Source organism: Cricetulus griseus, assembly GCF_003668045.3.
Source record: "Cricetulus griseus strain 17A/GY chromosome 1 unlocalized genomic scaffold, alternate assembly CriGri-PICRH-1.0 chr1_1, whole genome shotgun sequence".
In the NCBI taxonomy this organism is placed as follows: Eukaryota; Metazoa; Chordata; class Mammalia; order Rodentia; family Cricetidae; genus Cricetulus; species Cricetulus griseus.
The window spans coordinates 38,744,425-38,758,333 of NW_023276807.1; the positions used below are offsets into that span (position 1 = coordinate 38,744,425).

General features: G+C 46.0%; 1 protein-coding gene across 1 annotated transcript in view; it reads left to right on the plus strand.

The window, feature by feature from the left end:
• The first annotated feature begins 607 nt into the window (after positions 1 to 607).
• Positions 608 to 13,909, plus strand: part of Wwc2 (WW and C2 domain containing 2) — a 152,954-nt gene continuing 139,652 nt past the window's right edge. Inside the window, exon 1 of the mRNA XM_027391062.2 lies at positions 608 to 1,050. Coding sequence (XP_027246863.1) covers positions 920 to 1,050 — 131 coding nt within the window. The 5' untranslated portion in view covers positions 608 to 919. The remainder of the gene's footprint in view (positions 1,051 to 13,909) is intronic.

Consider the following 13,909-nt stretch of genomic DNA (forward strand, 5'->3'; position numbering starts at 1 on the left):
CCAGACTCCCAGCAGAGGGCTCGGGGGCGCCGCGGTCCCGGACACGCCCCGGACACACTCCCAGCGTTTTTGCACACTTCCCCACCGCCGGGAACCGCCAAGGCACCGGGCGCGGCGTGGGGGGAGTTTCTGTGCCCTCGCTGTTTGTTAGGACTTCTTCCCAGGACAGCATTCCCCACCCTTTCCTCTCGAAAGTCTTGTGGTTTCCCTAGAAGACGGAAAGAAGTTGAGAAGCTTGCAGACTTTTCTTTTGCCATCTTTCTCGTCCTCCCTCCTAAATCCCCCAAAGGGTCTGGCCGCAAGGAGATAACTCGGGGTGGAGAGGAGGGAGCGAGCTGTGCATTCCTTCGCCCTCCCGCCTCCCACCTGGTCCGCCCGCTCCCCTCCCCTCCCCCCTCCCCCAGCCCCCGCGCGGGTGCAGCCCCGCGTCCCGCCGCGGCCACCCCGGCAGCTGCAGGGTTAAGCTCAGGAATGTGGCGGCGAGGAATGTGCATGCAGATGAGGCGAGCGCGGGGCGGGGCCGGGGGCGGAGCGCATGCTAATCGCACGCAAATGAGGAGGCCAGTCGCCGCCGGGCCGTTGCTTCGCGGAGCTTCCCGGATCCGAGCCCAGACGGCGTCGGCCGGGGCAGCCTGGGCGCCGCGACCCTCGGCGGCCACAGGGGGACGGGGAGGAGGAGGAGGAAGAGGCGGAGGCAGCGGCGGCAAGGAGGAGGAGGAGGAGGGCTCGCTCGCCAGTTCCGACGCAGACATGGTGGACTGATCCCCGGCAGGGCTGAGAGCAGGGATTCCCGAGGCTTCCCCGCGCGTGGCCCGCCGCGCGTCCCGCGCCCCGCACGCCTCTCGCCGGTGCCCGCGTTCCCGCTGCGCCCCGTGCCCGGTCCCTATGGAGGCGCCGCTCGCCGGCGAGGCCGCCGACCATGCCTAGGAGGGCCGGGAGCGGGCAGCTGCCGCTACCCCGGGGCTGGGAGGAGGCCAGGGACTACGACGGCAAGGTCTTCTACATCGATCACAACACCAGGAGGACCAGCTGGATCGACCCCCGGGACAGGTGGGAAGCGGGGCCCCGGCCGGGCGTGGGGACCCGCCTCGGAAGTGTGGCGGCGGCTGTTGTCTGGGAGACCTGGCGGGCGCGGGGGGCGTGGGGCGTCGCCGGCCCCGCACCCCTGAGGTCTGTGGGGTAGGCGCGGGACCGCCGGCCTAGGCGCGGCTATATCTATCTGCCCGCCAGGCGCCCCTTCTTGGGCCCCATCGCCCACCGCCTTCCCCACGCCCCTCCTGGGCTTGTAGACACTCCCTGCCCCCAAGGGAAGGGCCGGATTGGTGCTTTGGGCTGGCACCCCAAGTCCAGCTAGCCGGCTCAGGGTGAGGGATACTTGAGTCCTCTGTAGACCTCCCGTGCTCTTTAAAGTTGGTCAGATAGAGAGAGAGGGCACCTTTCGACCTCTGCAAGGCACTCTGGGCTTGGGGCCTCCCGGAGGCCTAAGTGCACAGTGAGCAGCTAGCCATCTGGGCCACCTGTGGCATCTCTCCAGCCATCCTTGACTCCTGAGCTTTGACTGCAAACTTTTGCTGGGTATACCACCAATCATGCCCTGGGTTCCGAACATGGAACGTGGTGAGGGGTTCCACTCCTGGCTGGACCTTCGTAGCTTTGCTCCTCGGATTTTAAAACACTGTGTTGGAGTTTTGCTTCTGACTATTATTTCTCACCTGATAACTTGGTCAGATTTTCTTGCTGAAGTGGAATTTTCACTGGGACTGAACCCTTGCTACGGGTAGCCCAGACTTGAGCTTAGCCTGATTTTGCACAGGTCTCTTAATACAAGCGTTTTGTTTCTGCCTGGAGATCTGAAGCACACAGGCATCTAAGAAGTTCGGTGTCTCTCAACTTACTTTTTACTATTAGGGAGAGCATTTCTTAGAATTAAAGTTGTTAGAAGACCACTAGGAGGGTGTGTGATGGTGTCACACCTCTGTAAAAACCTCAGCACATTGGAGGTGAAAGGAGGAGGATCCAGAGTTCAATACCAATCTGGGTTATGAGAGACCATATCTCAAAAAAAAAAAAAAAAAAAAAAAGAGAAGAAAAAAGAAAAGAATACTAAGTTAAGAACACTTTTATTTGTAAATTTGAAAATTGTCCATTCCAGGAGCTATTCCCCTTTGTTTTGTTTTATATTTCTAGAGTGCCTCATACTGTATGTAGCTTAGGTTGGCTGGTTTGGAACTTATTATGTAACACAGGCTGGTCCCAGACTCACAGCAATCCCCCTGCCTCAGCCTCTTTGATGCAGGAATTATAGTTTCCACCTACCACGTTGGATTAGTTCCTTGTTGTAAACTTAACATATTCTCAGGGATGTCCCTATCATTTGCAGTTTTATCATTTCTGAAAAGTCTTACTGGCTTTTTATGCAATGTGGGTTATAGTCTTTTCAGGTGCTTTTCTTGTTAAACAACCCCCACCCCTTCTTAGTTTGAACCGGAAATGCTTTTCTACTTGATATTCCCAATCACTCTTTTCCTAGAACTATTATTGTATTTAAAAGTTATTAAAGAGCAGTTATAGGAAAGTCCTGATCATCATAAATTCATGGAACAATCCTTGTTAAATTATCCATGAAGATGTGGGTTTAGGCTTCCCTGCCACTGAGGAAAGACACCTGTACCCAGGCCCCACCTCCCCACAGCCCCACGAGCCATTGCTGACCTGCTGAAAGTTATGACAAGAGTCACGCCTTCACAGTCTCTGCAGGCATATTAGTTGTCATAAACTTCATGCTCCAAGCCTGTTACTTAAGCTGTTGCACTTTGAAACTACTTAACAGATAGTAAATGTTGGTGCCGATGGTGTGCACACAACAGCGCTTTGTGAGGCACCTGTATAAATATTTGACTTTTACAGTTGTGCGTGTGGCAGTTCTCTCAACTCTCGGATACTCGCAGTTTCAAGTTAACTGCAGCCCATGCTTGTACTTTCTAGGCATTTACATCCTTTGCCGCCTCAGCTTTCAAATGTATGTTACTTCATCTCATTTGTCTACCAAAGAGGATTATAAGAATATGCAGTGGCTGGGTGAAGCAAATAGGAAGCGAAGTTTTATGACTTGGCTTCTCCGTATCACTACTTCTTACACAAGCCAGACAAGCCTTTTACTTTAGGCTGGAATGGATTGTCAGTTACTGTGAATGCTGTTTTTAGGAAAGTGGGAACCAAGTACTATGCCGGGGACAAACAGTTTTGACTAAGTTGTATTCTTTTTCCCATTTTCCTTGCAGCTGTTAGTTAGGTCTTTGAGTACTTGGAGATACACATTTGAATTACTAGAAATATTTCTGAGTTTTGGTATGAGAACTTAAAAGATAGTCCATGAAATCAGCCACTGTGACGTTGTTTTCTTTTTATGCATCTGAACAACAGTATGTCTTCCTACATAGTGTCAGGACTGATTAGAGAAGATATTTGGAGTAACCACTAACTGTTGTTAATTTTGCTACACAGCAAACATATGGAAAGAGAGATGTTACCCAGGCCAGTAGGGAATTCCAGGGTTCTTTTTGCATGATCAGATTACAAACCCTGAAAGGAAAAAGAAAAATGACTTGAGATACCGTAGGCCCTTAGTGGTTTTGGATCTTTAAAGCCACTTAATTGAAGTGGTTGGAATGACTTCCCCTTCATTATTGTTATTTTTATTCCGTTAAGAGTGAGGATTTTGCTTTTGATAGTTAGTCAGAATTCATCTAGAATTTATGATTGGATAGAGAATTATGCTGAGTGAATGGGAGGAGGCTGGTTTTTTAAATTAATTTTTATTTAAATTAAAATCAATCTTATTTTACATACCAATCCCAGTTCCCTCTCTCTCCCATCCTCCCAGTCCCCCCACCATCTCCCCATCTCAACCCCCATCCACTCTTCAGGGAGGATCATTCCCATGGGGGATCATTAAATCTGTCATACCATTTGGAGCAGGACCTAGTCCCTCCCCTGTGTATCTAGGCAAAGAAAGTAGCCCTCCATAGGAACTGGGCTCCAAAAAGCACATTGGTACACTGGGGATAAATACAGGTTCCACTGTCGACCCCAAGCCCCCCAACTGACACCCACATTCAGGGGGCCTGTTTTACAGCAACATAGTTTCATTCAAGGAGTACTGCAGCTGGAGCTCGGGGACCCAGTCGCATGATGCAGACTTTGCTGGGATGCACCAGATCTCTTACTGCTCTGTCATGTACTAAAGTTGGACTGAGTTTCGGCATCAACTGTAAAATGTGGACAATATCACATCCTCATGGGGATGTTTTCCAGCTCATGATTAGGATTCAGCCAGATAGTATTTTTGTCTGTTCCATGAGTGTGTAGTGCCCTTGGAGGCCAGAAGAGAGCATTGGGTCCCCTGGGGGTTGGAGTTGCAGATGATTGAGAGCTGCCATGTGGATGCTGGGCATTGAACCCTGCCTGGGTTCTCTAGAAGAGCAGCTAGTGCCCTTAACTGCTGAGCCATCTCTGCAGCCCCTCCCCCCCCCAACACTTTACCTTAGGGATTGAGCAGCAGTTCAGGGAGACTCTGGTAATAGTGGAGAGCACATCACATTCACTAGGTTCTGTGAAGGTGATCTCTTGTTTTATTCTCCCATCAGTTCTCTGAGGGACCAGAGAAACTAGCACTGGTCAAGCTTGTCATCAGGGTCTGGTACTAGGCAATGTGACTCTCTAGAGCAAGGGTTCTCAACCTGCCTAGTGCCTGGACCCTTTAATACATTTCCTCATGTGGTAGTGACCCCAACCATAAAATTATTTCAATTGCTACTTCATAACTTTAAATTTGCTACTGTTACAAATTGTAAAACAAATGCCTGTGTTTCAGATGGTCTTGGGTTACCTCTGTGAAAGGGTCATTCGACCCTCAAAGGAGTCTAGACTCACAGGTTGAGAACTACCACTCTAGGGCTTGTGCCTGGTTCCTTTGGCTTCATGGAGGCTTTGCTTCCTGAGGGTGTTATTTTGTGGGTTCTTTTGTGGGCTCACCATGAGCACTTTTTGACCACCCCAATTGGTATTTATAGTGGACCATAGATCATGGCCAAATGGGCTTGGTTTTTTTGTTTTGTTTTGTTTTGCTTTGTTTTGTTTTTTGTTTGTTTCTGGTTTTTGGTTTTTCAAGACAGGGTTTCTTTGTGGTTTTCTCTGTAGACCAGGGTGGCCTCGAACTCACAGAAATCCGCCTGCCTCTTCCTCCTGAGGGCTGGGAGTAAAGGCGTGTGCCACCAACACCCGGCTGGGCTGGGCTTTTAAAGCACTACATTCAACATAGGAGAAGCTCTGGGAAGGATTCATGGCCTTTTGAGTAGAGGGCTGAGTGGGCAGGCATTACAGTTTTGCATACTTCTTCTCATCGTTGTCCTGGATGCTAGCCAGAGATGCAATAATTTTGTTCAGTGAGGCTTACAGGTTGCCACACAGAGCAATTTTATGTTAAGACCGATGGACTCTAATCTGTAGCTTATACCTAGGGTCAGGTAGAGAGTGAGTTGTATCTTGGAAGTGAGGAGACTTGTGTGGTGGTGCGTGAGTGAGTGAGGGAGGGAGGGAGGAACAGTTGCTCAAAGCATCGCTGATGTCAGAGCAGCCTGTCCACACTCAGTTGGCACTCTCCTTTTCTTTCAAATCGGAGTAAGTAATGGACCAACATTTCTCAAGTCTTAATTCCTTCTTATTGCCTTATGTGTCCTTTGTGTATGGTACATGTGAACTAAATGTTGGTTAGGTCAGTTAATTGAAGGCTAAAATCAAAGAGTGTAATTTGAGCTACTCTCCTATTTTAGTTTCTTATTGGGCTTTCAAAAATATATATATACCCTGAGCTACCAACAACCAGAGACAATCAATTTTCCAGTTGGATTAGAAATAATGAGAGAAGTGAGCTGCTACATCTTGAAGAATAATATAAATATGTGAATTACTTATAAGAGCAGAAAACGGCACCGTCAGCTCCAATAGTCTTAATTGTATTGCCATGGTCATAGTTGTTGGATATTGTCCCTTCCCAGCAGGCTCAGCGTCTGGGTGCCAAGTGATGCTGAGAGTTAGCTGAGTGATTATGGTGTTTGAAGTTGTAGAGGGGTTGTAAATTGAGTTTGGTTTTTAATCACTCGAGGAAGTGTTAAACCAAACTATGATGTCTCCTAAGAATCCCCATAGAAATATTTCCAGCTTTCAGCACAGTTTGCCACTATGCTTGCCAGAGTGAGCAATTGTTGCTTGGTATATTTGAATGACTAAGGTTTCTTCTGTGACTTTAATGGTCTGCAGTTTGCTGTTTAATTTTGCTATAAGGTTCAGGACAATAGTTGGTTTTTTAAGAAAGACTGGTATTTATAAACACGCTATTTGTTTTGAGTTGCAAATTGCTAAGTTGTCAGCTACAGTCAGCCATTGTGACATGTGGTCTACAAGCAAGTGGTATTTAACTTTAATGAGAGGAAGCCTGGTACATTTCGAAGTGTGGAAGCTGCCTGCAGGCCCTGCTTTGCCTTGTAAATGGCATTTGCTTCCTTTTCTTGGTAAAATTCTATAGAAAGTGAGTTTTCTCTGTGTGTGACCAGCTTCATCTCGCTGGTGTGGGAGTTGGTGATACTGTGTATCACCTCATATGTTGGCTTGAACCCAGTGGCTGTTAATGGGAGCCTGGTTTGCTGTAGGCCTGAAGTAGAGATTATTCTTATGGTATGTGGGTAGCTCAACCAAGGTTTAGTTTGGTAAGTTACCAAATGCTTGACACCTATCAGATTGATTTTATTATTATTATTATTATTATTATTATTATTATTATTATTATTATTACTACTACTACTACTACTACTACTATTATTACTGCTACTATTAATGTATTTATTTTGGAGACGGTCTCTAGCCTAGACTGGCATTCAATTTTCTGTGTAGTTGAGGATGACCTTGAATCTCTGAGCCTCCTGCAGGATTCCACCTCCAGGAAGAGGAAGAAGATTGCTGATGACGATTTTGAGTATATGTGGGTGTGATGTGCATTTGTATGTGTGTGCACTGTACATTTGTGTGCCATGTGTGTGTGCATGCGTGTGTGCACTCTTGAAGGACTAAACTTGATGTTGAGTATTTTCCTGCATTGCTTTTTACCTTATATGTTGAGTTGGGGTCTCTCACTGAACCAGAATTCAGCAATTCCAGGTCGTCTAACTAGCCAGCAACTCCTGAGAATCCTGAAGAAGTTAGGTTTTAATGCCAGTGGAGGAATGGACTTGCCAGGGACAGTGAGGGCAAGCAGGCCAAGAGCGGGCATGCCCTTCTTCCCTGTCCTTTATATAGGCTGCCACCAAAAGGTGTGGGCCAAGTTTACGGGGGAACTTTCCACTTGAAAAGATCTGGGTTTAGGGTGGGTTTTCCCATCTTAAATGATTCAATCAAGAAAAATCCTTCATTGGTGTACCCAGCTGCAATGGGTTTTAGTTAATTCCAGATGTAATCAAGTTGACAACCACGAATAGCCACCATACCCTGTTTCTGCTTCCTGAGTCCTAGGATTCCGGGTGGTCTCCATGTCTATCTGCTTTCATGTGGGTTCGGGAAACCTAACCTCTGGTCCTCACATTTGAACAGCAACTGCTTACCTTTTGAGTGATCTCCCAAGCCCCTTTTCTTAATTTCCTTTCAAAAATTTAAAATTGTAACCCCCCCCCCACACACACACACGCAGACAAGTACGCACACATGAATGCACCTATGCAGACACACACGGAGTCTTGGATACCACAGCCCCAATGTGGAGGTCGGAGGATAAAATGTGTGAGTAGGTTCTCTTCTTCCATTGTGGGAGTATACCCTGATCATCAGGCTTGGTTCTCTAGCCATCTCATCAGTCTACTGAACTTTGTGAGTCAGAACCTCTCTCTGTAGCCCACAGCTGCTTTGACATCTTGATTCTTCTGTTTTACCTTCCCTAGTGCTGAGAGCACAGGTCTGTACCTCCTTGCCTGGCCTTGGAAAACTTGTAGAAACTTGCCATAGTCAAGGGTGTTACCCAGTATACTATATTTTTGCTTTGTGAATGATTTTTCATATATTGTTACTCTGCTTTTAGTAATAACTCATAGTTACAAAAGTGTAATATGAGAATATTTGAGAGCTGGAGAGATGGCTCAGTGGTTAAGACCACTGACTAATCTTCCAGAGGACCTGGGTTCAAGTCCCAGCGCTCACCTGACAGCTCATTACAGTCTATAACTCTTATCCTAGGGGATCTGTGGCCCCTTCTGGCCTTTGAGAGTGCTGCATGCATGTGATACACAGACTGCAGGCAAAACACTCAAACACATTAAAAAAAAAAAGTGAGTATGTTTGGAAATAGAACTACCTGGGCCGTTATAGACTAGCAAAATTAGGCTTTGGGGATTGGTTCTTCACCTTATAGCTTATAAGGAGTTATGGAAGTAGAATCTTCACTGCTCTTGTGTGTGCTCTGGCCTGTGTTGGTTAACAGTTGTGAATGTGAGCATTGGTAGTAAATGTTGAGCTACAGAGAGTCATGTTGTAAATTCTTGTTTGAAATTCTGCCTAACTAATAGACTGTGGAGTGTGTGTGTGTGTGTGTGTGTGTGTGTGTGTGTGTGTGTGTGTATTTTATTGATGTTTCTCTGTTATGTAAGAAGGCCGTTTTATTAAGTGGCAGTGACCCTCAATAAAATTTAAAACATGGTAGGCAACTTTTACTGCAGAAGATTTGAAGGACACACAGTTTGGTTTAGTGTAAAGCTCTAATCCCTCGGTTTCCTTTGCATGTGGTAGTCAATAGAGATAAGGGTTCAGTTTTTTCTCTCTTGAAATTGTGGGGAGAATGGTTGCACCAAATCTGTGTTGTCACCATACTGGACAAGGTGAAGGTTTTGGGTGGTCAGTAATCCTCTTTTCCTGATTATCAGGGAATTTGAATTTGGTTGAAACAGTTCTTAAATTTCCTTTCCCATTTGCTTCTGCTGAGTGGTGGAATTTATGACACTTCTCTTAAGACAGTTAAAAATGTGAACTGGTGTTTGACTTGGCAGGATGTTTAGTGCCCTGGTTTGCTGTAGATACCCAGAACCACTGTGGGTGTCTGACTCAGTCCTTGTCTTCGCTCTACCGCTTTGCCTGTAAGATGTGTGTAGATGCATTCTTGTCGGGTTTCCTAATGTCTTATATTCGAGGAGCACACCTGCATGCCTGCATCACTAATGAATTCATAAAATTCATTCCTGTCCATTGAGGATAGAGACTGGCTTTGTATGTGTACCACTCTTTCTGCTCCTCCTTAGATTACCTGTCCCCAACGGGCACAGCACTGCAGAGCTCTGTACCTGTAGAAATGAGATATAAGCATTTCAAGGGCCCTTTCCAAGATTTTTCCCAGATGCAACCATTTGCCCCTACTTAGTTTACCTGGCATGACCCCTAGCCATTCACTCACACATCCACAAGACATGTATTGAAATCACTATACAGACATATGGATGAAGAGGATATAGCGTTAAACAAAATAAATAAGGTCTGACTTTCATAGATTTTTATATTCTAGTTTGGTGGGGGGGGGGCAAAGAAACTAATGTTCTTCATTCTTCACCATCGCCATGGTGAAGTGACAATGGAGTCATTAGAAACTGCTTTGAGTTGAGGTTCTTTGTTTTTGAGGATCTATGTTTAAGTAAGAACTTCCATCCACTTGGAGCTCTTGTGGGGGAGACTAAATGGTGCAGGCCTAAGAAAGGGCCATGGAACTCCCAGACCAAGGCTTTAGGGCATGATAGCCTCTAGCAGTGTGTGGCTATTGCACAAGAACTAATGGAGATGACGTTGGACGTTTGATGTTGGAGTTTCACTATCCACAGTTGAAGTGTGCGCTAAAGAACATTCCCTTCAGTTTGGAAGGTTCTCTTGGGCTGCCTTCTCTCAAACAGATGTTGTGGTTGATGTGTTTTAGGAAGCTGAACTGGAAGGCCCTGAGTGGGGCTGGGGGACTGAGGCCGAGAGAGAAGGATCTGACCATTTCCATCTTGGAGAATGTCTCACTTCAAGCTTTTGGAAGTCCTTAAAAGTTGGAGATTTTTCGTTGGGCATGGAGAGTGCTATAATCATACCTCTAAGGAGGCAGGAGCAGGGTTGTGAGTTTGAGGCCAGCCTGAGCTACAGGAAGGTTAGTGGTAGAGTGCTTGTGCTTGTGCCTGGCTTTAGGTTCAGTCCCCAGTATGGAGAAGAAATTGAAAAGACTTAAGACTGTGTTTTATATGTAAAGATGGCTCAGGTGGTAAAGTGCAACCCAACCCATGTAGCCACAGTATCTAATCCCAGCACTCCCACTGTGAGGTGGGAGCCAGAGACAGGATAAATCACCTCAGGCCACACCGGAACAGACACAGGCGGAACACTGGCTGCACAAGGAGGAAGGCAGGAACCAACTCCTGCCTTTTGCCGGCCACATGTGAGTCATGGTGTGTGCATGCCTGAGTGTGCACATGCACACACAATACATGAAATAAATACAAATGATAAAGGAGACCACTCCTCTCTGGAGAGGAGATCATAGATGCTGCTTTGTGAGGAACTGTTGGAGCTTGGATTATAACGATGGCCTTTTCAATGGGAAACAGTGAATGGATTTCTGTTTTCAGGGTAGAAAGAAAGAACATGCCAATGGTTTAGGTGCTCGAAACCCGAGAACAGGGAGGATTGAGGCTTTTTTGAATTACTGTTGGGCAAGGACCAAGAGGGGTGTTGTTGGCATTGGAAATTCAGTTCTTTTTCAGATGTCTAGGTCTAAGGTGTTCAAAAAGGATGCCTAGTAGACATCTGGACATAGGAGCTGGAGTGAAGAGGATGGCTCAGAACTGGAGATCTAAAGGGGGGATACATAGCATCTAAAACTATTGACCCTTGAAGCATGTGCCTGTGTGTTTTCGTGTTTTGAAAGTGTTCTAGCCAGGATGGCTTAATATTTTTTTCCCACTGGAACATATGTAATACTTATTGACACCTACTGTGCCAAAGATGATAACGATGCCAGTAATGTTTGTAAAATACCATTTACTGAACTTTTCTCATGTTGTCTTAAGCTATGTGAGGGCAGGCACCATGTCTTTTTCACTGTTGTATTTTGGTGTCCACCTGCAAGCAAGCTCTTAATTTATTGGGCAAACAAAACCTTTGATAAGCCCATTATCACTCTCTTCTGTGGTTCGAATGAGGCTTGAGTTTGTCCTTCATAGACTCAGGGGATGTCTTAGGTCTTCGGGGGCTTCTCCGAAGAAAGGATGAAAATTCTCTAAAGAAGGACCAGCTTGGCTACACTCCTGTCTGTGTGGCTTCCTATACCGTGATGCCATCTACCACAAGGTCTTCACCAGAGGTGGGTAGAAGGAGCCTTGGACCTAGACCTCAAGATCTTCTTTCTTAAAAGAAGTTAAACAATTTTGGATACTTTTGTATTATGAAAGTGAGATAAGGCCAGGCGGTGGTGGAGCACGCCTTTAGTCCCAGCACTTGGGAGGCAGAGGCAGGCGGATTTCTGTGAGTTGGAGGCCAGCCTAGTCTACCTAGTGAATTCCGGGACAGCCAGAGAAACCCTGTCTCGAAAATCAAACCAGACCAAACGAAACGAAACTAAACCCAACAAAAATCGAGTTAATACATCCCCAGTTTAGCATCTGGGAGCTTACAAGTTTAACTGACTTGTCTTGAGAACTCAAAGCTTTGGAGGGGTGGCAGGACCAGGCTTGTGTGTTGGACTTCAAGGCTGTGCTGTACAAGTTACTCGTTGTCTACAAGTTACTCCTTGTAGGGCCTTTACCCTCCTGTCTGGGGCTTGGGGGTCATAGCTACTTTTAGGACTTAGTCTAAATATCATCGTTTGAAACTTCCTCCAGTCTTAGCTGCACATTATCTCCCAGGACCTTAATTGTTCAACTTGATTCTCGCTTCTGTAATGTGTACAGTGCTTGCCACCTCCAGCTGCACTACTGCCTTCTCAGAGTTTGGCCTCTAATCTTCCCAGGCAAGTGGGTAGGTACCACTTAGTCAAATCATGCACAGCATTGTTTATTCATGCCCCCCTCAGGACACATAGCAAAGATACCCTGTGGGTATTAGTTGCACAAATTCAGACTAATTTGATTCTGTCACTTCTGCCTTATTCCAGTGTTTTAGCTTCTTTCAGAGGCTGAGATCTGACATGCTGTAAATCCTCTTTATCCCTGTCATCTGGTTCTAAAACCCCTTTGCCCTTGGATTGTGGGCTCCCCAAGCTGTGCCCTGCCTGAACTGACTGTGATGGAGCAGACCTTCTGATAACGCCAGGGCTGCTTCCGGAGCCTGCCTTTCCTGGGCATCTCTTTTCATCAATGTCAAACCTGATGTGATCCTCTGTGTGAACAAGCCTGGGTCCCACCTCAGATGTGTGAATTACAGACCTTATTGGAATTCCTTTCTACCCTGAGGCTTGTAATTGGTCCTAAATCTTGGGTGGGGTGGGGTGGGGTGGGGGGGTGGGGCGGTATATTGTTAACCTCAACCATATTATAGTATGCTTTAAATGTTTTAGATTTGGATCCACAATCAAGCGCCTTTATAAATAGCAAGTGGTAGAAGCTCAGGGGTAAGGTGTTTTGTTTGATTTGCTTAGCCTATGGGCCTCACCTGGAAGGATCCATTTAGAACAGTAATTGAAGAGAAAACACTTGATTTGTACATTTTCTCTTCCTGTTCCAAACTGTACTTTTTTGGAGTTTGGGGTAATTGACCAACATACCATATATCTGCTTCTCTTTGGGCATCTAGTGTTCCTAACACTTCTACTGTTTACTTCCTCAGAGAGCCAAGTTTGTGAACTCTAATTAAACGCTTAGATTATGCATGCAAAAAGTCTTTTGTTCCTGAGTTGCTATGAGCAACAGTTGGAAAAGTTAACCTTCCCTTTCAAAAGGAATTGTAGACAAATATGTGAATTTTAGCAGATTTTTTTAAGAAGTCATCATTCAGTGTTGAGAGTTCTACCTATGACAGAAACTGCTACTTGACCCTAATTATGGTGAAGGAAGAAGGCAGTAGATGTGAATAACCAAGGGACATATTGACAGAACATTCCTAAAATACTATTCAAATGAGACGAGGCTTTGCTGAGCTGTGTCAGAGTAGCCAAGCATTGAGTATTTTAGCCACTTGTCTGACTGGATTTTCTCTTGTGATCTAAAAGAAGCCGAGTGACTGCATGGCTTGCATGGAAAGGCCATGACTTACCTGAAGTTTCTTAACGTATTAAACATTCTTTTTTTTTTCTTTCTTTCTTCCTTATTCAACGCTATCTCCTTTTCTCTCTTTCCCCACGGTGATTTTCAGCGCTTCCACCATCCTGTCCAAATCTGAGCCACTCCTTCCTGATGACTTCTCAGACCTGTTGTCTGATTCTGTTGTCTGATTTTTTTGATTATATTTCTGTGTGTTTTTTACGCTAACAGTGCTTACCTAAATTAGTGGCGGTAGTGAAGAACACAGGTTGGCCCACTTGGATGAAAGAGCCTTGCCCTCAGCTCTCCCTGCCTTTGAACACAGATAGGTATTCCTCCTGTAGACTCTTCCAAAAGCCACTGGGAATTAGGCTGGACTGTGGACGTCAGGTTCACAGCGGTGAGGAGTGCCCTGACAGAGAGGTTGATAGTGATAATATAATTATTTTTCCCTCCTAGGATCCAGCACTCACTGCATGCTCTCCTCTACCCTAGCTCTGTTGAGAGCTAGTCTGAGACCCTAGTCTGACATAGTTTGTGAGGGATTCTGGAAGGGCCAGCTGAGGGTCCATCTTCAGGAGTGCGGGCTGTCACACTTGTTGCTCAATGGAACTGCCCTT